The sequence below is a fragment of the Oreochromis aureus genome, linkage group 18 (genome assembly GCF_013358895.1).
Source record: "Oreochromis aureus strain Israel breed Guangdong linkage group 18, ZZ_aureus, whole genome shotgun sequence".
Classification (NCBI taxonomy): Eukaryota; Metazoa; Chordata; class Actinopteri; order Cichliformes; family Cichlidae; genus Oreochromis; species Oreochromis aureus.
In genome coordinates, this window is record NC_052959.1 from 7,876,172 (window position 1) to 7,903,277 (window position 27,106).

The 27,106-nt window shown below is 41.7% G+C and overlaps 1 protein-coding gene across 2 annotated transcripts; it reads right to left on the reverse strand.

Moving 5' to 3' along the window:
- Positions 1-838: 838 nt before the first annotated feature.
- Positions 839-25,395, reverse strand: sugt1 (SGT1 homolog, MIS12 kinetochore complex assembly cochaperone). Of its 2 annotated transcripts, none has more exons than XM_031758906.2 (13): positions 25,235-25,395; positions 25,085-25,130; positions 24,297-24,387; positions 24,029-24,098; positions 22,330-22,400; positions 18,579-18,632; positions 15,459-15,487; positions 15,199-15,221; positions 14,820-14,916; positions 13,301-13,408; positions 4,292-4,382; positions 3,257-3,429; positions 839-1,594 (listed from the first exon to the last, which is right to left on the reverse strand). In XM_031758906.2, exons 1-13 carry the CDS (start codon positions 25,246-25,248, stop codon positions 1,493-1,495), a joined length of 969 nt encoding a protein of 322 aa, XP_031614766.1. In that variant the 5' UTR covers positions 25,249-25,395; the 3' UTR covers positions 839-1,492. The 2 variants fall into 2 exon arrangements, with proteins under 2 accessions (XP_031614766.1, XP_031614765.1); XM_031758905.2 differs by having other exon boundaries at positions 25,085-25,133; positions 25,235-25,394.
- Between the last annotated feature and the right edge of the window lie 1,711 nt (positions 25,396-27,106).

Here is a 27,106-nt window from a genome sequence, read left to right on the forward strand (position 1 = left end):
CTTCTCTTTTCCGCTCAAAAACAGTTTTGAGAAGTGTCACGTCTGGCAGCTGCTCCAAAGGGATGAGCAGAAAGAAGTTTCCAGAGTTCTTTAATGTGAGAGTTGCAGCTCTAGAACTCTTTAATGAGACTAAAGACTCTGTAGCCGTCACGCTCCCAGATCTTACCCACGATGCAAAGCGCTTAGCTCCTTTTGATGTCACGGAGCTGCCTCGGGCGGGGGTAGGGGGTAAGGATGGGGGCGGTGTATTTGTGTGTGTGTCAGGGATAGTGAAGGAGTGTGTGTGTGTGTGTGTGTGAAAAAGTGTTACAAAGCTAAGAGTTCCATCCAGAGTCACAAATGGGCGTTTGATCGTCACGAGAGATGAAACGATGTGTGATGAATTTAACACTTAACTCAGTGTGAGAGGCTTGATGATGTGGTTAGGAGGCTGATCCATATTAATGCTCTCTTGCCTCGGCAGGACGCCCCCTCATAGTTTTGGCTGCCGCATATATGCGATAGGAGGACAGGGGAGGCGCCCGCTCCCCTCACATCTCCCCACTGTAAATCACCGCTCCACCTCAGGGCCGCATCCTCACCTGCTGGCCAAACAGCTCCGAGCTCCTCCACTCGATACCAATCGAAACCCGCAATACATAAACCATATCCTCAAGCTGTCAACCGTATCTCAACTGCCTGCGCTCATATCAGTAATACCACATTTCATCGCTCCCAGCACATAATCACGGAGCACGGCTCCCTGTTGTAATGTATTGCCGTTTTTGTGTTCGAGCGAGACTTTTCCGAGCTGCCTGAAAACGGTTTCCGGGAGACAAGAAACCATAAAACACGGGGCAAAGTTTGTGAGCCAAATCTTTTATTTACACTGAAGCTTGAATCCCACAGAGAGAGAGAGACCGGTGGCGAGCCAGACATGTCGCACACTTTCCAGATAAGTTGTTTTTGCAGAGGATTGCTGTTTTCACTGAGTGCAAAAGAGAGGAGGAAAACAAAAAAAGCATGATCTGTGAAACACAATCAGTTGGTTTAAAGGTAGTGTTCACATATGTTTTAGCAACTTTACATTTTTATGCAAGTACTAATATTGCAAAGTCATAGAAGGCTCCCAAATAGAAAGGCTGTGAGTGATTAGGAGGGGCAGGAGGAAGTTGAAGCATGTCAATTTTAAGCCCGATCTCAGTTCCCTTTGAGTTCATTGGCCTTTAAAAGAAATCAGGTAATGTTGATCAATCCTTTCAACAGATCATCTTAATTAACCAAACATATATTGCAGAGAAGAGGCCATATGTAGTTTGCTTGGGTGATGGAGGGAATGCTTGGCTCCCTGCACTTAGTGACGAACACGAAGAAGAGGCGAAGCAGTGGACTGCCATGCATGCTGCAGGGCGACGACGACGAATCCCGCTGTAGCTCAGGTGGACAGATTTGAAGAAAGATGATGAACTGAGGTGGGGGAGGGGAGGGGGAGTGATGGAGAAGTAGGGGATGCTCAGAACTTCTTATACTCTGCATCATCGGGCGGTTTCACTTCCACTTTCCTGTTGGCTACATCTCCCCAATTGGTGGTCAGGACCGTACCAGCTGACTCCATCTGCACAAAGAGGAGAAGTCACAGGTTTTCAGTAGCAGTTATGCAACACTTTCTCTCTGCTAGTGAGCCTCAGGTAAGTCCACCGCAGCAGAGCTGAAGTACAAGGTGACTGGTAACCCTTTAACTTTTCATTGTCCTGATGTTTGGTAACAAGAACTCGTGTTTAGGATGTTTAAGCTAAATGCAGAAATGACAACTGATCACACCGAAGCGCCGCTGGCTTCAGGCTGTATGCTGGAAATGACAGTAAATACTTTTTTCTTCAGCATCATGAGATCATATCGTTAATGAATGCCCATCCACGCCTTCATCCATCAACATTTGGCTGCAATCATACACACTTCCTTCATTACACTTTAATACACGCTCATTAACGAGACAATCTGTTCCTGCTGCATCAATCAACCCCGTGTGTGTGTGTGCGCGTGTGTGTGTGTGTGTGTGTGTGTGTGTGTGTGTGTGTGTGTTTTCACTCAATATAATGAGAATTGTGTAAATAATTACTGATGGAGCTTTGCATTTTCATAGCTCCGCTAAAGCTTTAACTAAAGAAAATGAGAGCATTTTTTTAAACCTGGAACTTATTCTCATAATTGTTGCTGCAATTAGATGTTTGTGTAAGTCTGTGGGTTGCTGTCAATTAAGAACATGGGCATGCTAGAAAACTAACAGTCAACAACAAAAGTTTGAGGGGCCAAAAGTCAAATTTATAATTGTCTTGGTCAGTTCCAATTAATGATTTTGCTTTTTTTGGGGCCAAACATCTGACCTGCCAATTACAATTTTGGGCGACTGTCTTTCCAAAACCTAACAGAGCTGAGCGAGTCTATACACGGACTGGAGGAACCAATGTGGCAGATCACTGGCTTTCTTTAAAAACAAAAACAATACCCCAGTAATGCCAAATGATCGGTTGAGGATCTACAGCAACAACATTGAAATATTCAACCGATTTTTTTTTTCTTCAGAAGACCTGATATGTTATTTGCTAACTGGCCAACTTTACATCTAGTCTGGGTTAGTTAAGCCGTCTCAGAGCTGTCAGCTAGCATAAACTGTTAATTTCCTTCTACTGTTTTCAGAGACCAGAGCTCTGTGTTGTTGTCGGTCAGAGGGAAGTGTTTAAAATAACTTTTTTAAAGCTTTTTTTAAGTAAAAGAAAGAAAAGTGCAAAAAAGGAAATGTTTTTCTGTTCTCTTCATGACTTCAATTCTGATTCAAAATAATAAATTATCATTAAATTATGCAAATAACAGCACAAGTTTAACACAGGTTTTTACCTGTATTAAACTTGTGCAAACGTAACACGTTAGACTGCAAAAGCCTGTAAATATGATGTTCTGTGGCAGCAGCTGCCAGATTGGATCGATTTGGTTTAAAAGTGTAACTGATTTAAAAATGAAACAGGAAGGGCCAGACGTGGGCTGCTCAGGTTACAAAGATTAAACTTATTGATCTCCGTTATGCGTCTCAGAGTTCACTTCAAATAAAAGGTGGCCATCTAAGCAGACACCAATACACCGATTCTACAATGGAGGCGGTGAGGAAGGAAAACGAAACCTTTCCTTTTAGAACTGAGAAGAGATCGTTTTTGCGAACGAGCACGTGTACGACTGTTTTCAGTGTGAAACATGCGTAACGCAGGTTAAACTTAATACTCACAAAGGATTTGTTCATGGCTCGTTTGACCTCGTCTGAACCATCCGAGTAGATCTGCTGGAAGAGCTTGTTGAGTGCCGCGTCTCCCTCCACCTGCTCATTTTTCTCCTCCTCGTTTATCTCCACCACCAACTTGTCCCACTTGCGGGTGTAGTGGGACGATGTGGGGTACTGGTCTGATGAAGAAAGAACGCAGAGTCACTGAGCAGAAATCTTTGAATTCCATCAGAGCCCAAATAAAAAGAGCTCACGGCTTTTGTGAAAACACTTCAAATGTTCATTTTTAATTAAATAGCTGACTTTTATCATCCAATCACAGCGCACAGACTCAACTGTCAGCTCGTAACCAATTTCACTCTCCTTGCCACCGAATCGTCCGACTTAAATGGCGAAGACTCCCATTGTGATTTGATTTCTATATTTTTCTGGATGCAATACACCCACCATAATCCCAACAAGAGATGGCGGGATGGGGGGAGAGCAGGAAATGTAATCCAGACGCAGATTTACATAAATACAGCAGCAAGACGCACAGTAGACAGATTCAGGCCAAGTGTGGACAAACTGAGATGCCGTGCCATAAAAATAAAATGTCAAATATGATGTTTAAATGAAACCGCAGTCCAATTTAAAAGCAAGCGCTAATAAACAAGACGTCCTAGAGAATGAGCTGGAGGGAAAAAAAACAACATAGTTTGGCTCCCCACTTAACTTTTACTCCCCCTTCAAACACACACTTACATAAGTAATTAATCCTGTCAGTAATAGGAATGTGTGGGCTAAAATACTGAGTCATACTCCGCTGTCATACCTTTCCCTCTCACTGCCTACTTTCGCCGTCAGACTAATGAAAGACTAGCAGGGCTCGACTGCCCACTCTCATTTTAGTGCAGAACAGACAAACACAGGAGCTTATACTGATCTTTGCAGAGAAAGGGAGAAATAAGAAGGGAGAAAAGGAGAGAGACAGGAGAACAGTCTGGTGGTGGTGGTGGGAGGTGGGGTGGAAGAGGGCAAATGTCGAAGCTGCGGACTGACTTGGATTGAAGTGTTTGACGCTGGACTCGTGTCCTTCTCCCTCCAGCTTCTCCCATCTGACGGCTTCCGTCTTCTTCATCTTGATCTCCACCTAACGGAGGAGAAGAGGAGGAAGACATGAGAGGAGAAAAAGGGAGTTAACGATTCTTAAAAAGAAGCAAAAAGAAAGGAAAAAAAATGTTGTCTTTGGTGCGTAGCACGAAAATAACTCTTCCACTAAAGTGACAGCTTAAAAGTACGGGACATCAGATCATTATTGAGGCCGGAGAGACCGGCTTGTTCAGAGCCGGCGTCAACTTTGTGTGTGTGTGTGAGCGGGAGAGAGAGACAGATCAGGGATATGCGGGGGCACAGCTCAATCTCAAACCTCACTGACAGACATACTGCACTAACGAGATGCCTGTCAGCCAGAGGGGCCAGTGTGAGAGACGGAGCGTGAGGGGGAGGAGGGCGGGAGATCCTAATTCCACACAGCAGCATCTGATCCGAATCATTACACCGGGAGAACATGGTAGAGGAAGAAAACAATGAGGGGAGAGAGGACATGGACACATGCTTTTAACACTGAGCCACACTGACAGGGCACATAGCAGCAAGACACGCGAGCAGCAGCTCCATGCGTCCCCCCGCCTCCCACAAACCTTCCACACACACACAGAGTCCACTTTCACCCATTAATGGTGCGTGCGTTTGATATGTGTGCATGTGAAAGACAGAGCTGGTGATGTCGGCGCAATTAAGGAACATTTCTGCTCTGCTAGGCGATGTGATTATTCATTTATGAGGGTGCCAAGAGAGGAGACGGGAAGCAAGAGGTAGACGAGGTTAGGGACGGGGAGGCAGGGAGGCTGACTGACACGGAGTGAGGTGTGAGCGAGGGGAGCAGATTGAGGGAAATGAGACAGTATGATCGCTGCTAGCTTCTCCGCCGAGGTGATGAGCTAGTGCGAGTGGCTTTACACTGATAGATCGCTTTGGTGTGTGTCAGCGCTTTCTGCTCCACAAAGGGCCTGGTGCACACGGCGAGGCATCTGTGCAGTGTCCGAAATTAACTTTTGGGCTCAGCTGCAAAGGGCTGAACAGCTTAAAAAAAAACACCCCAAAAACACAAGGTGTCCCCTGAGAATACAGGTTACTGCTGGAATAATTCATTGCCGTTTTAAGCAGACCAGTCGGATTGTGTGAAAAGGGAGAATTCTTAATTTCTAGTACACCGTCTACTCACCCCCAGGTACTCGCACAAACATAAAGGCTGGCATGCTTCAAAAGAAGTGCCTGTCAGAAAGTTTCTAAGAATTAAAAAAGGGCTCGCATCCCAAAATTTCTTTTGGAAAAAAATGACAATTTAATATTGACACACAATTCAAGCGCCGATTCTGTTTTGTTGCTTTCTTCACTTTTTGTCACTGCAAAGAATTGCAACAGTTTGAACATCTTCCAAGTGAAGTGAGGCAGCCTGAAAACGTGCATTGTTTTCGGCGTATGCAAATTGCTCATTGTGTCTCGCCCCTCATCTCGCGCATGTTACGCAACCATCTGTGGAGCAGCTTAATCCTCGGGTTGGCGTGTAACTCTTAATCAACTTATCAGTAGGAACATGAAGAGCTGTGCTGGGAGATATCTGATTCTCTCAAAAATCACAGCCGCTGTGATGCTGTGTGAAATAGAAAATAAAGACAGACTGCAGTCATTTGCTAATTATTTAAAAGCCCAAGTTTAATTAAAAACAGCACACAGAAAACATCTTAAAAGATCAAAAACGAGAAACTGTGTCATATTTTGAATTGTCTGCTGCCTTAATAATACATGTAAAATGTATTTTGTCATTGCATTGCTTAAATAAGCAAGACCTCCACAGAAAAGACTTTCAACGTGGCTCCACACGTTTGAGCCAACACGCAGTTTTTGCATTTTTGCTTCTGTACACCAATCACAGACTCTCAGCTTTAACAAATAAAGGGACTGTCATCAATTTTCTGAGCATCCAAAAAGGTTTGCTTTTAGAAAGCAGAGCTATAGTTATCCAGTGTGCAAACTTAACTACAACTCCCAGGGTGCATTTTTGTTTAAAAACTTCAATTTAGCGAGCTTCACTTCCAACAGCGAGTGGAAACTTCACGCACTGTAAAAGCTGGATGATGTACTCATCAAATTAGCTCGTGTTTGCATTCTAGATCATTCTCGGGTGGAGAACCGTGAACTTTCTCTCCACACTGCAACACTAAAGCATGCTGAGTGCTACAGCTTTTTATCTGCTAAAGGCTGCGCGCGCGCGCGCGCGCACACACACACACACGCACACACACACGCACGCGCGCACACACGCGCGCACACACACACGCACACACACACACACACACACACACACCAGCTCCAGTTCACTGGAAACGCAGTAATTTAAGATCTACCAGTCATACATAATTTTTTCAAAAACACGAACAGATGGCCAAAATGCAACGTAAAGAATTTTTAAATGATCCCGGAGACGTTTCTACGGTTATTTACTGAAGCTTGCCGATCAGTTAGGTTTTGCGAATGCTCCCCACGGCATATTAAACACTTGTTTTTGACAGATCCACCTGCAGTCTGGGGCGTAGATGCCTTTTGAGCTCCGTTAGTGGTCTTGTGATGCTTTGAAGACTCGTGCGCGGATCAGACCGTTAGTTCAAATAACCAATAACTGGTGTTCAGCCTAGCGCCGCTTTTGTAGCAGCACTAGTGACTCAAAACAAAATGTAGTCCATTTAGAGAAGTCTTCATCTTTTCTTTTCTTTTTTTTTTTTTAAATCATGTGATGTTTTTTGTGCAATCCAATGAAGGAGCGGTGTCAAAAATACAGTAATCGAATTCTATCTGTCATTAAATTGGAAAGCTATAAAGTGTTAAGTTTTCCTAAACAACAGTGAAGGCAAACGATCAAAGACTGAGAGAATTAAATGTATTTACTTGGAATTACCAGACATAATATTTTTGTAGCGATGTGCATCAAATTGACACTGTGTGTGTGTGTGTGTTTCTGTGTGTGCTCCTAGGACATACAACATTAATCTGCTGCCACATCTGCGTTTCCTAGCTTTTAAGGGACATGGCAGGCCAGGCGCCGTGTGTGTGTTTCTCTGTGTGTGTTTCTGTGTGTATGACAGGCTTGTAAAGGGATGTGACAGCAGAGCCACAATCAGGGGCCACCACCCACAGGACCCCAGAGGCTGGACTATACAATACTGTGCTACACAGACGCACACATGCTATTTACAGAGGGGCACTGAGGTCCCATGTCGCTTGTCACATGTGTTTGTAGCCATCGTCGCTCCGCTCCGCCACTCCCCCCCTTCCTGCTAGGGTGCCCCGGCATCTTCTCCCTCTTTTTCCCCCAGATGCCTGCGGATTTTGAAACAAGCTCAGCTAAAAAGGACACGAATGAAATACACATAAACGTTCTTCGACGTTGACAGGCGTGCAAATTAAAGAGGGGAGACGCCACTTTAGCCGTTCGCCCAAAAGAGATGAGTTTCGAGCTGAACGAAGGAGCGAGCGCTCATTTCGATACCACTCGGCGTGTTTGCGTGCACGCCCACGTGTGCGCGTCAGCCGTCTGTTCTGATCAAACACACTGGTGTGTAATTGGCTCCCCGTTGTCGCGGTGACCCCTGCGGTTGGAATGTTTGCCGTGATGGAGGACAGGACGAGGTCGCACTGACGATAATGTGCTAGAGATGACACGCGCGCACACGTGCACACTTCAAATAGTTCCTTTAAATGGCACAAGTGTGTTGAAAGATTACTGTTCAGCCTCTGTCATTGTACCAGAGTGAGAGTGTGTGTGTGTGTGTGTGTGTGTGTGTATGCATGCACGCCCAGCTTAGCTTCCCCCTGCTAAGTTGTCTTTAAAGACAGCGGGGAGATGAAGCATAAACACTGTGGAGCACAGAGTGCAGGGCAGCCTGTTACAGAGACAGACAGACCGACCAACATTGGTTGTGAGTCAACAGCTCTGAGGGAAATGCAGTTTTTTTTTTTTTTTCTTTTTTAAACGCTCATTAGGGATGCATGCCAATCTGGAGAAACTTGATTTGCTGATGCCGTTGTTCATTTGAATGTTTTTATCCCCCCAGTGGCTTCCTGGCTTCAAAAGACGAAACGGCTCCAAAATATTTAAATGAGACATGCATCGAGAAAGCTGCTCAGTATTTCAGGGGGTTTCTCACGCTGTCATGCGCATGGGCTCGCACACATCCAGTTTATAAAGAGTTAGGAGTTCGTATGCCATTTTAAACGTTTGAATCGCCAATGAGGGCTTATACTGTTGGAGTGATGTGTGCATGGGGAAGGGGTCCGTGTGTGCCCGAGGAGCCTACTGGACCAGGGAACAGTTGGGTCTTTGTGGGACAGGAGGAAGGTTTGAGGACACCCTCTCTTGTTATCCTGAAGGGAGGTGTTTGTGTTTCTATCAGTGTACACACACACACACACACACACACACACACACACACACACACATGGAGAGAATGACAGAAGGTATGTTTGTCTGTGAGAGAGCCATAATGAAATTAGCAAAAGAAAAAGGAGGTAAATGAGGATAAAGGGAAAAAAAGGCCTGAAAATAAAAAAATAAGACCGTAACAGTGGGTGGAGAGGGAGTCTAAGACCATCTTCAGCTGCGGTCTCTCTAAGACTGAGCCCTTGTTTAAGCTGCAACCCACGTGCACCTCTGGTATGCAGTGTCTGCTGTTGCCATGGAAAAGTGAGAAAGCGAGTAAGAGGAAGTGTGGCTTTTTTTTTTGAAAGGGGGCAGTTTCTGTGCAGGTCAGCTTCTATTCGACACAGTGGAGCCAGTGGATATAATGCTCACAATACAGACGTCACATATATAGAGAGAGACATACGGGTTATGCGGTGCTCCATTTCTATGCTTTTTGCTTCTTTGACACCATACAGTATGTAATTCCAGCACCCACTGTCGTGTATTGCCCTTTCATTCCCCCTGTGGCCTTGCTGCAAAGTAAACTTAAATAACTCCCCTCGTTGCTTTCAGGTGCACTCTGGCTCAGCTTGCTTAAAGATTTTTGAGATGTTTATACAATACTAAATCTTGTGAGACAAACCTTTTTTGATTTGTTTTGCTTGATATATATATATATATATATATATATATATATATATATATATATATATATATATATATATATATATATATATATATATATATATATATATATATATATATATATATATATATATGTTTACTCCAAGCCTCCAAGCCTCCTCCACAAGATACCTGGATGCTCACAGCACTCTGGGTATACGCTGATCAGGCATCATGACCACTGACAGCTCAAGTGAATAACACAGATTATCGCTTCATCGTGGCACCTGTTAGTGAGTGGGATATATTAGGGAGCAAGTGAACATTTAATAGTCAGAGTCGATGTGTTAGAAGCAGGAAAAATGGGCGAGTGTGAGGATTTGACCCAGTTTGAAAAGAGACAAACTGACGATGGTCAGACGCCTGGGTCAGATCATCTCTCGAACATTTCACACTTTCCGAATATTACTTATAACATTACCGACCAAATTCTGAGTCGCTCCTTTTCCAGTGATTTTGTTTGAGTTTGTTTGCAGGGTTTTATTTTTTGTTTTTCTTTTGCTGGGCCTCTAAATTGGAAAATTTATCACTGTAGTTGTGCCACTTATACCAGAATTGCTTTGCAGCTTAGTCCTGTTCATAGAGAACTGGATTTGACATCATGGGAGTGAGGTAGGTTCATCTCAACGGATGACACCTTTTTACCAGATAAAGTCCCACTTTTACCTTCTTGAGTGTACATAGATCACAGATGTTCCAATCCTATACTTGGATCGGCTATGTGTCCGACCCTGGACCAAAAAGAAATATCAGATATTCTAACAACAAGTGTGTTCAGTGCGCCGGTTTTCAAACAGGCGAGCTAACACAGCATGGAGGAAGCTAACAGCACAGGATTCGACAGTGTGGATGTATTTCGCGCCTCCAATGCAAACAGTTTCTTTGTTTTTCCTTTTCTCTTTGAACAGGAAAAAAAATGTGTTTTATTTTCTTCTTATTTATTTTTCATCTTGTTTATCGTCAATGTGTTTTCTTCAACTTGATTAATATTTCATTTTACCTTTCTGTTGTTGGCTCCACTGCACGATTGTGTGTGAGAGCAGGAAAGTGAGGCTAGCACACCCTTAAATGACTCACTAAAAGTATAGACGCATCACCAAGGTCACAGACTTTATTTTCATTAGAGAAGGTCTTAAAAAGCAGGCTTTTTAAGTACGCAAACTCCATTTAAGAAAAGGCTGTTAAATGAAAGACATCGTAACGCAGGTTTACACGTCTCTTAGCGTCCGCTCACTTTGTTCAGGTCATGCAATTTGCAACAGACATGTTTGCGTTCAAAATCCTCACAGCTAGCTGACGTAGCTAAACATAGCACAGAGGCAAGACCAAGACCTGAGCAAAACCCAGTACTTTGCATCAAACAAACAAGAGGCGGGGTTGTTGTTGAGTGTGTTCATCAAGCCTGAATGCAAACTTAATGATAATTGTATTTGGGGGAAGAAAAAAAAATAAATCACAACACGCTTCATCAGTGCTGTTCTGTCTGCTGATAAGACATTTATATAACGCCGATGAGTAGACTCATCTTTAGTATTCTAATCATCTGCATAAATACCATTTTCATTCCATCGCTCTCTGCTTCTGTAGGTGGCTTCGGTACATTTTGTTCATCTCTTTTTCATTTCCCATAAAGGTCAGCTACCTGCAGATGGAATACTTCGGAAGATTATAATTTTATCAACTATAGGCGATAAACTTTTTCTCCATGTCGAGTCTAACTTTGGTAAGTAAACGATGGGAGTCATTTCAATATCACATATTTACTGACTTTTCAAATATGTAAGACTCACATGTTAAATCTAAAAGTCAGGAAAACTGATCAAAAAATGAGCAACTCAACTCTAACTGGCTGGGTAAAAAAAAAAAACAAACAAAAAAAAAACAAAAAAAAAAAAAACTGTTGAGGTTCAATATTCAGCCCAGAAACTTGTATAGTTCTATAATTTCTTTAGTATAACTTACATTCTGAGGAGCTGATTTCTTTAAACCAAATAACTTGAAAAAGGCAGCATCTACAGATGCTTCTTAAACAAGAGTCAAGAGAAAAGAGCAAAGCTTGATGGAGTTCTGTATTGACAAGACCAGAATGATCAATGCCCTAAAAAAAACCCAAATCCCCTCCTTAATGATGAAGAAAAAAAACACAACCAACCAATCAAAACAAGTCACACAGAAGGCTGTCTTTTGATCTGCAGGCTAAAGCCTGACAGGGGTCTAAACCCTGAATCAGCACACACTCAGCCAGCACGCTCATTAACCCACATCTTCTATAATATACACTAATTAGTCTATAGTAAAAAGTGCCCTTCCTACTCATTAGGTCCATAATCACCTTAAAAAGGGTTGAGGAACTCTGCGAGTACAGCCATGTGTGTGTGTAGGAGTGAGGATTTGTGCATGTGTGTGAATCTCCTGTTAGCTGCACAGATGAACTGCACTAACGTCTCCGCAGGAGCTGCACTGTATACAGCCAGAGTGGATTTTCTCATTTCTGCTCCAGCTGCAGTGAGCTTTACCAGCATTAAGGAATTATAGGTAGCGACAGTCTACTTTATACTGCTTTAAATCACTGGAGAGATTAAGATGTTGATCTCAGAGTGGTAACCAAAGTAATGATCGGTCAGAATTTCACTAAGCTGCTTAAACTCGCATTAGCACGCTTTTCCTCGTTGCCTTTTTACTGCCATCTGACACCCGCTTCATTATCTTTTCTTTTTAATAAAGAAAAGTCTGAATCCACAGAAACCAACACGCCGTCCGATGCATCTGCACTTCAGAGCAGTAACCACATTTCTACACCGTGCAGCATTACTACATCCTATTCCCTTTACAGCGGCATAAAACGCGTCCCCCGACATGTTTGATAGTCTGCTGCTTTATTGTTGAGAGGAACTATTGGCGTGGCAGGGATAAACACAGTGCTCCCAATCATTCCAAGTAAAATTCAATGACTTTTCGTTGACTTTCAAAAACTCAGCAGAAGTGTTTCTATGACCTGAAAATGTTGTTTCTTCCTCGTTTGTTTATGTTTTTGGTACTAAAAAAAAAAAACCTGTAAAGTGGCACAGAGACTTATTTTCTGCCAAAGCCGAGTCTGCTGTGTACAGAAAGGATCTCAAAGTATTTCCTAAATTCTCCGTGGCTTGAATAGACCTTTTTAAAACTTCAAAAAGAATCCAGAAATGACCTGGCAATGATAAACTGTATCCTGGCAAGCACATCATCACCCCTGTATGAGGCCATTTATCATCTCAGCTCTTTGAGTGTTGGTCAGCCGGGGTCACTGTGACCCCAGACTGGACAAAAAGCAAGCAGAATACACACGTCTCAATATTTTCAAAGTACATTTTAGAGAACAATGGACCCTTAACACAACGGCAGGTCTGATACGTGTGGTCTGGTTCTGCTTTATGAATTGGTCTTGATAAAAAAAAAAAAGAAAAGAAAATTTAAGAAGTCTTAAACCTGTCAAAACACAAAAAACATGCTGGATGTAACTATGCACAGCTGCTACTGTTAAAAACAATGGTGGGGATTTTAAGCGTTTCCCCCACAAAGATGATATTTGACCCTTGACGACTGTTCTCGTACCCTTAATGATGGGTTTTGCCACATCATTAAATATCAACAAAGACATGGTTTGTTGACCATTGGGTTTTCCCAAGGGTAGCCCTAGTTAGAGATCACCCTTACCAAATTCTGATCACACGCAATCATTATGTTCTGAAGTCAGGCTTGAAATGTGACAGAAACCACTCAGGGGGTAAATCTGTTTGTATTTTCCGAACTAAGTAGGTGTCCAAGGGGGAAACAGTTAAAGATTTTTTACAGCACATTAACTCCGCTAGCTAAAGTTAAAGTGATACCTTAGAGGTGAGGATCTTGAAGCTGCTCTGTTGGGGGACAACAGGGTGCAGGAGGTGGAGGTTGAGGTTGTAGTTATCCCCTGACGGCAGCTGTATTGTGGCAGACATCTGAAGGCATCACACACAAAAGATGTAAGTTATTACCCTTCATATACTGGCATTAGCTTTGGTAGTAAACTATTTGCAAAATATACACATATGACATGGTTTTAGAGGTAGGACCATATCCACGAAGTATAAATAATAAATAAATATGGAACCATCTGCAAGTTGGAATTGTTGCATCAGTATACAGATTTTATGGCACAGCGATCCTTAGAAAAAAAGAGATGGGGGGGTCGAAGGTGTCAGAGTGTCCATGAGAATGATCATCTGATGTGGCTGGTGTGACGGCCAGTAGTATCCTCAACCTGTCCCCCTCAGCCACGCAGTGACCAGTGACGAGGGGGCGTCAGACAGCTCCTAACGGCCTGTCACTCACTCGGGCAGGGTAGGTGGGCGGCTTGTTGTTTTAGAGGGACAGGGCTTCAGCTACGGCCCAAACCCTCACACTTCTAACAAGCTCATCACTTGGCAAATGTGACACTTATGCAGTCTTGTATTTCATTCCTTTTGAATCAACAGCACACTGCCCCAGCAGTGTATTCAACTGTAATCTGCAACCTAACGCTTCACTAAAACTTTTCTGATTTTGGACCCATAATGAATGAGGAAAAAAGAAAAAAAGAAAAAAAGTAGCTCACTGGGGATAAAAGCTTCGAAAGTTAGCTGAAGCTGCTTTTGGGCAATTCCACAAAACTATCAAAGCCTTAATATTCATTTCAAGTTGAATTCCTGCGCTGTCTGTAGGTATACAGCTTCTGCAAACGCAGTCACCAGGGAAAATAAATGGAACCGCCGCCTTTCATCTTTAATTTCTTTTGTATATACTGACCTAGTAAAAAATATATGAACTTATCTGTAGTTTGCACCACGGAAGGAGCTTAACAAGTGACTGTGTGATTTGAAGCGAGTGAACAATTTCTTTTGAAATGGGGTAAACTCAGTTTGTTATTCTATTAGGAAAGACAAAGCTGTTCCCTGGGGTGCCCCACAGTTACCCCTCGGAGAGAGGGAAAGAAGGCGAAAGGCAGAAAGGAAAAGAGTAAGAAAGGGTAAGAAAGGGAGGTTGTCCCCAGAGGGTTCTGCAGCTGATCCTAGATCAGTTATGCCTTCCATCTATAGACAATTAGGAGGTTGGAGAAGCTGGGGAGGGTAAATTGTTCTTAGATCTGTACTTTGGGGGCAATGTTAACAAGGCACCACTGGAGGCATAGTTGGGTCCATGGGGAGTGAGTGTGTGTGTGTGTGTGTGTGTGTGTGTGTGTGTGTGTGTGTGTGTGTGTGTGTGTGTGTGTGTGTGTGTGTATGAGACCCATCTAATGGGCCCCCCTGAGGAAACACCCAAGAGCTAACCCATCTCTGCTCCACACAGAGCAAACAGAGACTCTCAACGCAGCATTCAAGTGTGTGTTTATACCTCCTTTTCCATGAAGCTGACATGCACGCCATCCTTGGGTACGTTTTTCACCATCACTGTGACAATGACTTGCGATTCTGTTTGGTACCAGTCGTGCCTGAAAGAAGAACAATTAAAAACAGAAGAATTAACGGCACAGGAAGACTTATTTGAATTTGACCCCTTAATCCACTTATTGCGACAAAAATGGAGATTTCATGCATAATAATAATTTTAAAAAGCAGCCATCGTCATTAACATATATTTTCTGTGTACATGGGATTTACATTTTTATAAAGAAAGGGGCTGCTTTGAAGCACTGAGGCTCGGTTGAATATTAAATCAGTATAATAAATAAACAGCAATACCAGATAGGGCGTATTTACATTTGTGCACTTACTTCACAGGTGGAGCCGCTGGTGTCTGCTGGGTCATTCAGCCCACGAGACGAGATGACAATTAGAGAGGAGGACGTGGTGGGAAAGCAAATGGATGAGACAAAAAAGCACAGGAATGAGGAGGGGGGGTGTGTGAAAAAAAAGCCATAACAACAACAAAAGAAGCTTAGTATGGCTTCCTTGTTTGAAGCCAAAGCGTGGACAAAGCCGTGCTGATGCTGAGAGCAACAATGCCCCCAGGTGGCCTCAAAGAGAAACTCACCGTGTTGACGTTGTTGTTTTGTGTCTTATCTGTAGGGGAAAAAAAGGAAAAAGGTGGGCTTTCAGCTCGAAACATTTAATACACCCATAACTGGCTTCACTGATCTCTGTTAAAACATGACTATTAGATTGCTGGATAAGAGCAGAGGTTCCGGCGCCAATTTTAAATGTATCTATAGGTGAATAACGGACAATAGGCACACCACAACACAACGTAAACAGACACACACATACACTCTCCGAGCCTCTCCACCAGTTTGTTTACTGGTCCAGCCACGCCCATTAAAAGCCCTGTGAGCCCGAGCGAGCCCAAACACCGTTTACCAGCATGCTGTCATACATTATTCACAGACTTCATTACATAGATAGATGAGATGATAGGAGGCGTGTTAATGTTGTCTTAATGAGGTCGAGCTTGAAGTGACAAGGAGGGGGGGCTGCTTGTGTGCGACTGTGTGTTCTGATGCATGCGGGGTGCCACATGTGATGGAATAACCAGGTGCTGTGTGTGTGTTTGCTCGCAGTAAACACAGTCACCAGGAAAAAAAAGAAAGACAAAAAAAAAAAAAGAGGCTGTTCCCGGTGTGAGCAGTAAGAGTGTGTGTGTATGCTGTCTGCAAGCCGGCTTATCAAGGAGGCTGGGTCTCATCGGGGGCTTTCAAACATCAGTAACGTTAACGCTGATGAATCACGCGCTCCTGGGAGTACGTATGCACGCGAGTGTGAAGCGTGTTTGTCAAAACTCATGCTCTTGTTTACTTGAGATGATCCAGAGGGCCCAGGCATCAGCAGCAAACAGAAACACACCACGCAGACATGGCATGCATCTTTTATTGGACTAAGCAGCTCAGCCTCCACCACTGTGAGCGCATACTGTAGATCCATGGATGTGTGTGTGCTCATTTGTTTGATCAGATGGGCTGATCTGCTCCCTGACTGTGCCATTTAGCTGCGCGTTTGATGGCAGGCAGTAAATAGGATATACTGCACAAGTTAAAGTTTGCAAGTCTGAAGCTTGTTTGAACTAAAAGTACCCCAGGCAATTTTGTTTACTTACATTTAGGCTGTTACAACACAGATTCCCCCCCCCCCACAACTTCAGATGCATTATTACTGGTCAAAGTTCCATAAAACTACAGTGTTGTGCAAAAGTCTTGAGCCTCCTATAATTTCTTTATATTTTGCTACAAATAGGTGCAGTCACTCACTGAAATGTGGAAACCTTCACTGAAAAAGGCAGCTTTATTCTTCAGCACAGCCTGAACTCGTTTTTTTTTTTTGTTTTGTTTTTTGTCATTTCTGTAAGTCAGTAAATGTTGAGGTTTGGGCTCTGGGGAGGCCAATCCATGACTGACAGTGTTCCACTGTGTGTTTTTCTATCCAGGCATGCTTTTACTACATTGAAGGTGTGTTTGGGGTTTGGCTATACAATAGTGGTGCAACGGATCACGGTTGATCCGTAATCCGAACCGATCCCACTCCAGGGTTCGGGACACACGTGATCCGAAGATTCAAAAAAGAAGGAAAAAAAGTATGTGTATGGTGCGCGTGGTGGGTCTGTCAAGCGATAGTTATGGCCAGCGCTAGCGCTCCAAGTGAAGGAGCAGAGGAGTTTGCAACATTTAAGCAGCCCTTTGCTCCCCAATCCGACCGGGCTAAAGCTATTACAAAAGCTACTGGGGTGTTTAGTTGCAGACGGGAGGCCGTATTCCCTTGTGCAAAACAAGGGGTTTAAACTATAATGAACGTGCTTGAGCCACGCTATGATATCCCGTTGCGCGTCCACTTCAGTGACAAGATCGTACCCAGGCATGTATGAGCAGGAAAAGTCTAAAGTTATGGCTGAGCTGTCCCAGGCATCTTCTGTTGCCCAACTACAAATGGGTGGACCACCGGGCAACGGAAAGCTACGTGACCGCTCATTATATCACAGAGGAGTGGTAGATACAAAGCCCTGTACTGCCCTATACTGCACCTAAATTGTTTTTATATAATTCCGTGGAATGAGTCTTGAGTTGAATGTTTTTAATAGGCAAAAAATACTTAAATAAGTTAATAAGCAAATGTTAAAATTTTTTCTTTTTTTCCTTTTTTTGCTGATCCAAAAATTGATCCGATCCATGACTTAAAACCGTGATCCGATCCGAACCGTGAGATTTTTGATCCGTTGCACCGCTACTATACAATGAAGCTGTTGTCAATCAAATGCTTTTCAGATGTTACTGCATGGGGGCTCGACATCCAATAGTAATTTTCTGTGTTCATAATTATATGAATATTAAGCAGATTTCCAGATATTCAACATGACTGCAGTTCTGCAGCACTCACTACTGTACATACTGACAATGATTTGAATCAAAAATTCTAATCAGTCCACCAGACCTATTGTCACCGATTTCCACATCTCTCAGGTCCTGTGTCAGGTCTTTTCCTATTTCTTCAGAACAGCACTTTTTGATACTTTTTATCTTATCCGTTTTTGGTCAAACACACAAAACACACTGTGCACACGATGACAAGTTTTCTGACAACAGCTCTTCGGAATTCACCTTGTTAGTGTGAAAATGTCAGACTGTTATCATTGGCATTTTCTGAAGATTCAACTAAAGAAATGGAAATAAAATGTGTTTTTGTTACAGACTCCTAATGGCAAAGTGCCTAAAGACAATTAAAAATACTTGCAGTCACCAGTGCTACCCCTCGGCCTCTTAGAAGATGCACCTATAATATCAATTTGAAAATCCTATATTGCCTCGTTCTCGAGTTATCGTGTTGACAATCTTGGGTGTTCATGCCACCCGCCCACCGGGGTGACGACAAACCCCATCAGCCTTTTATGGCTGCGGGGTTGAAATTGCTCTTTGCCAAGTTGTCTGTTATGTGTAGATATTTCACTGCTTCATCCCTTGATTTAGATGCATTTTGCATGTGTAAAAGATTCACTGGTCAAGTGTTAACTTGAAAGAATAAAACCTGAATCTTCTGGAAATTGTTAGGTACAAGGAGTGGACTGAAAATGAGTGAAAAAGAGAAACTTTGAAAGACTTTCAGAAAGCCTGATGAGCTATTGCAAACAATGGCTGGATCAAGACTTTTGCACAGTACAGAGGGAGCTACTTACTTTCCATCATCTCCTCACACCGCTTGAGCCAGACCTCAAAGGTTTTGTCAGAATCTGCAAAAAAAAGAATAAACACTCTTACATGTTTAACACCAAGTAAACACTGCAACACAAAAAGTCGTTACGAAAACACATAACCGCATCAGTAGCTGGTTACACAAGTCTCGAGTGCTTTAAAGAGGACATGAAGCACAACTAGAGCTGGGCGATAAAACGATAACGATATGTATTGCGAAATAACTTTTTCTCGATAGAAAAATTAAACTATTGCGATAGGCCTCATCTCTCTTGTCCTCTTAAAAAAAAAAAAAGAAAGAACAGCCAATCCAAATTAAGTAGCGCAGAGCCGAACCAATCACAGCCGCAGCGTCACGTCACGTGACTTGTTACGTACAGCACAAGCGCCAAGGCGCACATGTGTATTTGTTTTTGCAGCCGTGCAGCCCGGGTAATGAAGGAAAGGAGTTTGCCGACTAGAGAAAAATCAACCGAGAGCGTGAGCGAAGGTTACTGAAGAAAAAACAGATGATGGCTCCAATGCCGGACAGCTTGTCGAACGGAAGGGCCACAGAAGTTCCGTAGTGTGAAGGTATTTCGGCTATTTCAAGTCTGACAAAAAACAGAGTAGCGCACTGTAAATTGTGCCGAAAGCAAGTCTGGAAATACAATAAAGCGGTGCATGCTCAATCTCTGACTGAAAGCGCTAATTCATCATTCGGCTTTTGTCAGACAAAAGTAACTGTTAAAACTGTTTGAAAAGCTAAGCTATACAACAAGGAGAGATTGAGAATTTCCTTTTAGTTCTCAGTTTATTTGATATTGACAAAAGTTAGTCAATTTTGTCTGTTCTTCTGTAAAACGACCTAAGATTTATTTTTAGAATTAATATTTTGTTTCTAAGTGGAATTGACAATTTAGTGGTCTGTTTTGTTTGTTCTATTTTGAAACTTAAACGCTTTAGCGGCTGCCTTTTGTGTAGTTTGCAATATTTGCCTTTATTTATCTGAAACTGAAGTCTCATGTTCCTTAAGTACATCTGCCCTGTTGAACTTATTATGGGAAATAAATATTTTAATTAAAACAAGCTGCTAATTATTTCACATTTTACTTGTGAGCAACGGCACATTTAAATCTTACAAATATAGTTATTTGGCTTATATCGTGATATATATCGTTATCGCCTGAAATGAAAAAAACATATCGTGATATGAAAAAATCTTATATCGCCCAGCTCTAAGCACAACACATATAAAGGCTAATTTATATCACAGTCCTCATTCATAAAGTGTTTTACAAACCCGAACATTACGGCTAACAGGTGGATATTTACGATCACTTTTGTGCTATCCGCCAAGGGCAGCACGTATGTGATCCCTTAAACTGATTTTTATTGTTAGTGTCCTTATTTTCCTCTGAGCCATCAATTCTGTCACCTGTTAGATAACATAAACTAATGTAAGTCTATTAGCCGCACCCAACCAACCACGTGACGGAACGTTTCGTACTGACAGAAGATGGCGCTACACATGTTCTCAAAACTTTAAGCACTTATTTCTTAAATCCAGCTTCATCTATGTTGGTTTTTGAGAGCAGGGCTGCGTGAGTTAAATTAGCCTTTATGTGTGTAGCATTTCATGCCCCCTTTAAGTAAAGGCCAATCAAGGTTGAAGTCATTCATTTCAAGGCATTTAATCTAAATCAGGAAACCACTCATAATCTGACTTGGTAAGCAGATGTCCAAAACACTGTACATGCCCGAAGAAGGTGTGGGGAAAATAACGTTCTTGCATCACAGCAATGTTTGTTTTTAACTGTACATCATTTTAAGTCTTTCTTCATCTCGCACTGATTTACTTCTAAAAACAAATTCACTAACTGCTCCTTGAAGACACTCGGGCCACTTGCCAAACTGCCATTAAAGCCCTAATCAGTCAATGCTCCATAATTTCGCCTGTGAGAAGCACAATGACAGCTTGTACTGCAAGGAAATATTTCTGTACAATGTGTTCATCAAACACTACTAAAGCCTAACTAACAGTAATGCTTTAGTATTACTTTATTCACACTATGGAGGCCAGCTATAGTTAACTGACTGTATGCTGGAGAAGTCTAATTTTTCTGGAACATTCCTTCCCATGTAAAGACTTTACTTGCGTGGGGTGACCAGGTAAATCAACAGTGGCCAACTGGCAACTGAGTTTAGCATAATTTAATTTATTTTTTTTAAATGAAGCCCAACTGAATGCATGGAGTTCATTCATAAAATGAGAGACAGTTAAATATATAGTCCTGTTATACATTTGTCACCAAGTACTGGGAAAATACTTGTAAAATAATGTGCAGCCGATCCAATTCCCAAAATGTTCACGCACTCTTTTAGAACAGTGTTAGTGGGATTATTGCAATACTGGAATTTGGAAAATGACAATATTTTATATCACAGGCAAATACACCACAACTCTGAGGACATGTTAGATTTAGATTTAAAAAAGACAAACCTAAGAAGGCCACAACGTGACAGTGAAGTATGCTTGCTTTAAGACTTCTAAAGGAGCATCCAAACAGGACATGTTTGGCCTGCGAAGTTTGCCTTGTAGCTGACGGTTGGTCCCTAGCAGTCATTCCAGGTACTGGTCATCAAGGTAACCCCTAACTGTATTACTAATCTGTCATATGTCCATCAACAGTATCCTTTGTTATTCGATCTGTTGCCTTAAAGTTGAGAATAGTTTAACACAGGACAAGCCACCTCATCTTGCCAGCAGTTATTTCACCCGCCATAGCTTTAAGTTACTGAATGTCACTGACACCAACTGTCTGTGGTCTGTGTAGTCACCTCCTGTATGTACACCTCTTTAAGATGGTGTATAGGTCTAGAAGCCCCTGAGACTGAAAAAAGAAAAAAGAAGAAGAAAAAAAAAAAAAGCCCAGTACTGTGTGTTAAGCACAACCATCAGACACCACTCACAGTACTAATACGTAGCACTAATACAGTTCTCATGGTGGGTTTTCATTTGATTTACTGCGATGGGCAACCACAGGTGATACCACTGCAATTCCTGTTAATGCTAATGGTTTCCAACTATTCCACTGCTCTCCATGTGGTAACGACATGCAAAGATTTGGAGCAATGCATCTGCAAATATCTTGAACTACCCAAGCACCAACTACACACATGTGAAGAACACACAGGCTTTTCTAATGTAAGAACTGAATGGAGAACGTGGAGATTGACTACATCAGTGAATTACAGTCTACATCCAAGTCTTCTCAGACTTGACCATTTGAATACAGAATGTCATCACTTTGTTATTTTATCTGTATGAAACATTCCCCTGAAATGGTTTCATAAACCACAAAATAATTCTGGTGTTATGTTAAGATTACAGTAACCTTGACCTCAGATGAACAAAACCTATGCAGTTCATCCATAAGACCAAGTGAACATCTGTGCCAAATACGAGGAAAGAGAAAAAAAATTTAAAAAAAATTTAAAAAAAGAGGTTTGTTCTCCAGAATGTGACGCACGGATGTAAGATGTCCAAAAACATAATGCCTTTGGCTAAGGTGGTCATCACAGTGTTAGTCATTAAAAAAAAAATAAAAATAAAAAAGCCCTAAAGATAAGGCCCGAAATTTAGCCATGAAAACAATGAGAAGAGCGAAGTGGACAGGACACTGCTGCGAACAGTAGTTGGTACACAGTGGAATTAAGGAACCTGCACTTGAGGCCAAAATGGACTGCACTCACCATCCAGTTGGTGTCCCTGAGTGAAGGCTGCATGCGCTGACTCATAGTTGTTCAGGTGATATTCGGCTATTCTGCAGTTGGGCAAGAAAAACATGCCACATGAACTTAGATCAGGCAATCTTGGAAAAATAAACGCAGCTTCATCTGACAAACAACATCTGTATGATTTACCTTGTTAAAGCAAAATGTTTTGGTAGTTTTTGTGCATTAACTTCTGAGGAAGAGCAGAAATCAGACTTTTTACTACACTGGTAGTTTTCTTCCGCTTCCGCGGAAGAAAATGGATGGATGGTAGTTTTAGAAATTACATTTTTAAGTATAACTTTAAAGGTTTCAGACAATTCTTACATTGCAAGGCGTAAAACGTGAAGTTTTACATAATGCAACCACACCAAATTTATATTGTGACCACATAATAAGAACAATAAAGAAAAAATATATAAAATATAGTTACAAATTGCTTTACAAAAGATGATAAATATATAAAAACAAAGAGGCAACAAATTAAAACAAGGCATAAAATCTGAACATGCTGTGTGAATAACAGGTGAATAAACACAACGAAAAGAAGTAAATCAAAGAAATAATAAAGGGGCAGTAAAAATAGATTTACTATGAAAAATATTGAGTAGTGATTTCAAAGTACTGAGTTTGCTAACCTCAGTTGCTATGGTAACAGAAAACACTCAAACACCTATGTAATGAGGCGTATTGTGGGAACAGAATGATCTGACCTGACAAACGCAGCCAGTCGCTCAATTAACACCAACCAACTAAATCTACAGTGCGGGTAGGATGAGCCCATGCAAGGTTTTAAAAGTAACAATAAATACAACTTTAAAAAAAAAGCTTCAAATCAGCTCAACTTTAAATCACTTTGTCTTGTCTCTGTGAATTTGTTTTGAATGAGATGAAGGCAGGTGACTGAATTTTGTCTGAGACCTGAGTAGAGTGGATTACAATAGTTCAAACGTGATGAGACGAAGGCAAGGATGACTCCTCCGAGGCCCGCTTGAAATGGAAAATGTGAAAAAGCATGACAGTACCACCTTGGTGATTTGTGTGTTAAAACAAAGCTCTGACCGAAGTTTGTTTGATGGACAAGGACGGGTTTTCAAAATTTTCCTTTAAGTTAGAGGTCAGGTTTGGGGTGTGGGGGGAGCACTGAACCAAAGGCCTTCAGAATTGAAATCACTGAGCTGAAAGAAGTTTTGTGACAACCGTCAGATAACATCAGAAACATGAGCCATACACAGCAGGTTTCATCCCATCTTGTCAATAAAGCTGGCTGTACGTTTGTGTCAGAAGGGATCATTTTTTAATCAATTAAACTACATGTTTTAATTATTATTTTAGTTAATTTACCTTTTTTTTTTAGTGGTGAGATGAACATATCAAACGGTAAATGAAGTGCAGTCTAAACTGAGCTAAAAATCTGCATGCCAGGGTGGACCCCTGTGGGTTAGGTTGGTGATTCTGAATTGGCCATGGATGTGAGGAAGGCCCACAGTGTTTTTTAAGCTTTTCTTGTAGTGTAAAGTATATTTGTACATTGCTTATAAAACTATCCACACCTGCGAGCACTATTTGGGGATTGTGCTCACTTGCCATTTTGCCCCTTTTAGTAAATTTGGCCCTATGAGTGGTCAAGTCAGGCTAGAAAAGTGCTATGTAAAGGCGTGCATTTCACAGTCCCTACCCTGTGCGCATGAAAGCAAGAGAGAGGCTGGGTTTTAGCTGTTGTGCTTTCTTGGCGTCATCAGCAGCACCTGTGGACATAAAACAAAAGTAAAAAATTACTATGTTTCTTTATGCAGTGCATATATCCAGGCTGAGTCACATGCAGTGTAAAACCTCAAAAGCTAAACAACAGGTATTTGTAATGCGCACATAATGTTCATGCACTTAATAATGCATCAAAAATACAATTAGTGTGGTCTGTTTCCACATGTGCTATGCAGACTTACAGCTGTAGTTCTTGAGCAGTATGTGGGCATAGGCACGCTGACAAAACCACTCAGCGTTGTCTGAGTCTCCTTGTAAGGCCTCGTTAAGCTCCTGAAAATAATAACGAGGTAGCTATTATTGTATAAAGGGCTTAAAATCGTGTTTTCAGCTTCAAGAATTGTGGCAGGAAAGAAACTTCTAGAAAAATGCTTAAATCGAAAGTAGAGCTGTTATGCATCTGCAACTTTCACTTTCGCAGTCGGATATCGTTATAGAAGAATCAGCTCTCTGTAAATCTATTTGAATCTGTGTTATTCCTGCAAATCAAACTGTAATGATTTTCATAATACTGCCCCGGTTAGTCACATAAATAACCGCAGATTCACCAGAGGCTTTTTAAACAGCAGAAATAAACTTCACTGGTTAAGTCTGTTGACAGTTAACAACTTCATGTCAGGATGACAGGGCTAGTATCCAGCAGCAGACTATTTCGAGCTAACGTTATGTAGTAATACCTCCTCACGCATGAGACATATTTAATTCTTAATGGTATTAAAGAAACAGGTGACCGTTTGATATGATAACGAAGCGATTCTGGGATTACTTTTATTCATAACTAAATAGGGCTAGCAAACATGTTGGCTAACTTCGCTAGCTTGTTGGTAATATCTGAAACACAAACACCACGGGTATTACTCAATTTCCTTTCTAGAGTAAGTCCACTGAATTTAAAGTTAAATGGACATCCTGCAAGAGCCACCGTGCATCGCACAAACTTGTTTGTGGCTAGCTGAGGCTAGTGTTTTACCTGCAGAGCTTTCTGTGGATCTTCGTCAATGAAGCTATCGGGGAAGCTGCTAAAAGCAACAAAAAAAAGCAAGTTAGCGTTAAATAACTGAAAGAAAAGAAATGTCTGCTGCTATAAGAACAGTTCATTGATAGATTTAGATGAACTTACCGTTCGGTTGCCATCTGCTTCTGTGGATGTGCACTGTGTTTCTGGAGTGACGGGAAAGTTCTAGATGTGGAGACTACGAGAAACGTGATAGCGGTAACAGTTACAGCTCAAACACAGCAGAGAGCCTGTCAACATCCGGCTGCGCGCAGCTCATACTGCCTCTACTCCCCCTAACGGCCCGGAGGAATTATCGCTAACTCTTTTTTTTTAAGGAGACGATTTTCTGGACAGAATTAGGCGGCAGATTTGTCAAAGAATAGAAACGTTTAAATTGAAACTGGATACGGTCACCCACCAACAAATGTATAATACCATTAATGAAAATAAAAATGGGGGCTGATAGAATATAAACACAAACCATTTGTACTCCCCCAGATGGTCAGGAAACATAAATGATACAATATATCCGAGAATTACGGAGACATGGCTTATTTCAGTCAGACTTCAGTCAGACTTCCTGTCAGAGCTATGGTACAATGGACCTATTATGTTAGCACAAAAATGTCCAATGATTCATTGTGAGGATGAAATGCTCCAACATCAGCTGGATCTGTAATCAGACAGAGAACAACGGAAATAAGACAGCGAATCGGCTGTGGGGTGTAATGTTGACTGTAGTCGACAAATTTGTGTTGCACGTCTCTTTAAGGAAATAATGCGGGATGGTAAAAGACATCCATTCTAGGTAGTCGTGCACATTATTAATGTTCACATCTGGAGAACAAGAGGTAAAGTAGCTATTTGAAGAAAAGATAACTAACAGTGACGCTGCATGCATTTAAAAATATTGTTGCTGATCTCAGGAGGAGGAAAACTTTTGGACTGAAGAATAATCCTCTTCCCTGGGACATATTTAGTGTTATCTATCCTTGTACATGCTGTATGTATGTGTAACATGTAACATCCTGTTGAATTCAGTTGCGTACGTCCACAAAGAGCAGCAGGTCAGCTGACCACAGCCGGTACACTAAGAAAATCTGCTGGAGCTCACAGAAGAAATTATTGCGAGTTCTCATTCTTTTCCCCACACTGAGCCTCTACAGTGGATTTTGGGGTTTCCCCATGTGCAGAATCAACTTTAACCCCTGACTGTACACATTTTCTTGTTTAGAGGAAAAGTCACCGTCTACACTGTAGGCAACACAAAATAAACTTCTTTTTCTATGTTCATGTTCTGCATACTTGATTCAAGTTGAATACATTCATTAGAAATAAAATTTAGATCAGAAATTATATAATAAAGACTGCATTGCTATGTACTACTGTCATTTTATTATATTACTATAGCTCAGTTAGCTTTGCACAAAAATAGCTGGTATAGAAATGCCCTCCAAAGAGCTACTTTGAGTACGTTTCAGAGCCTGTAGTTTTCACTTTTACTTGAGTAAAGAAGTCGAATCAGTACTTTAACTTTTACCAGAGCACTTTTTAACAGAGGTATCTGCACTTCTGCCACCTCAGATTAGCACCACTGGTATGTTAAAAAGACTGGTGGCCGCCATTGCTACCCCTCAGCCACCTACAAGCTCCTCAATGGTATCAATTTGAAAAGCCTATGTGACATTTTTCTTCAGTTACTATGTTCACAAGATTTTCACAGAGCTTGACCTCTGACAAGGTAACAGAGATGCAAACTTGTCCATGATTTTTAGTAAATGCAGCTATGGTATCAGCTGGAAAAACCTACATCAGCTTGTTCGTGAGTTATCATGATGACAGGACGGGTTAAAGTGTTAATGTGGTAAGCCAAAAAACAACTTCACCAAATCAAAAATAGAATTAACACCTTTCTGACAACAGCAAAAAAAAGAAAAACTGATCGTGTCAGAATTCTGTAGAAGTAGTTCTGGCAGATCTGTATCACTGCATTAG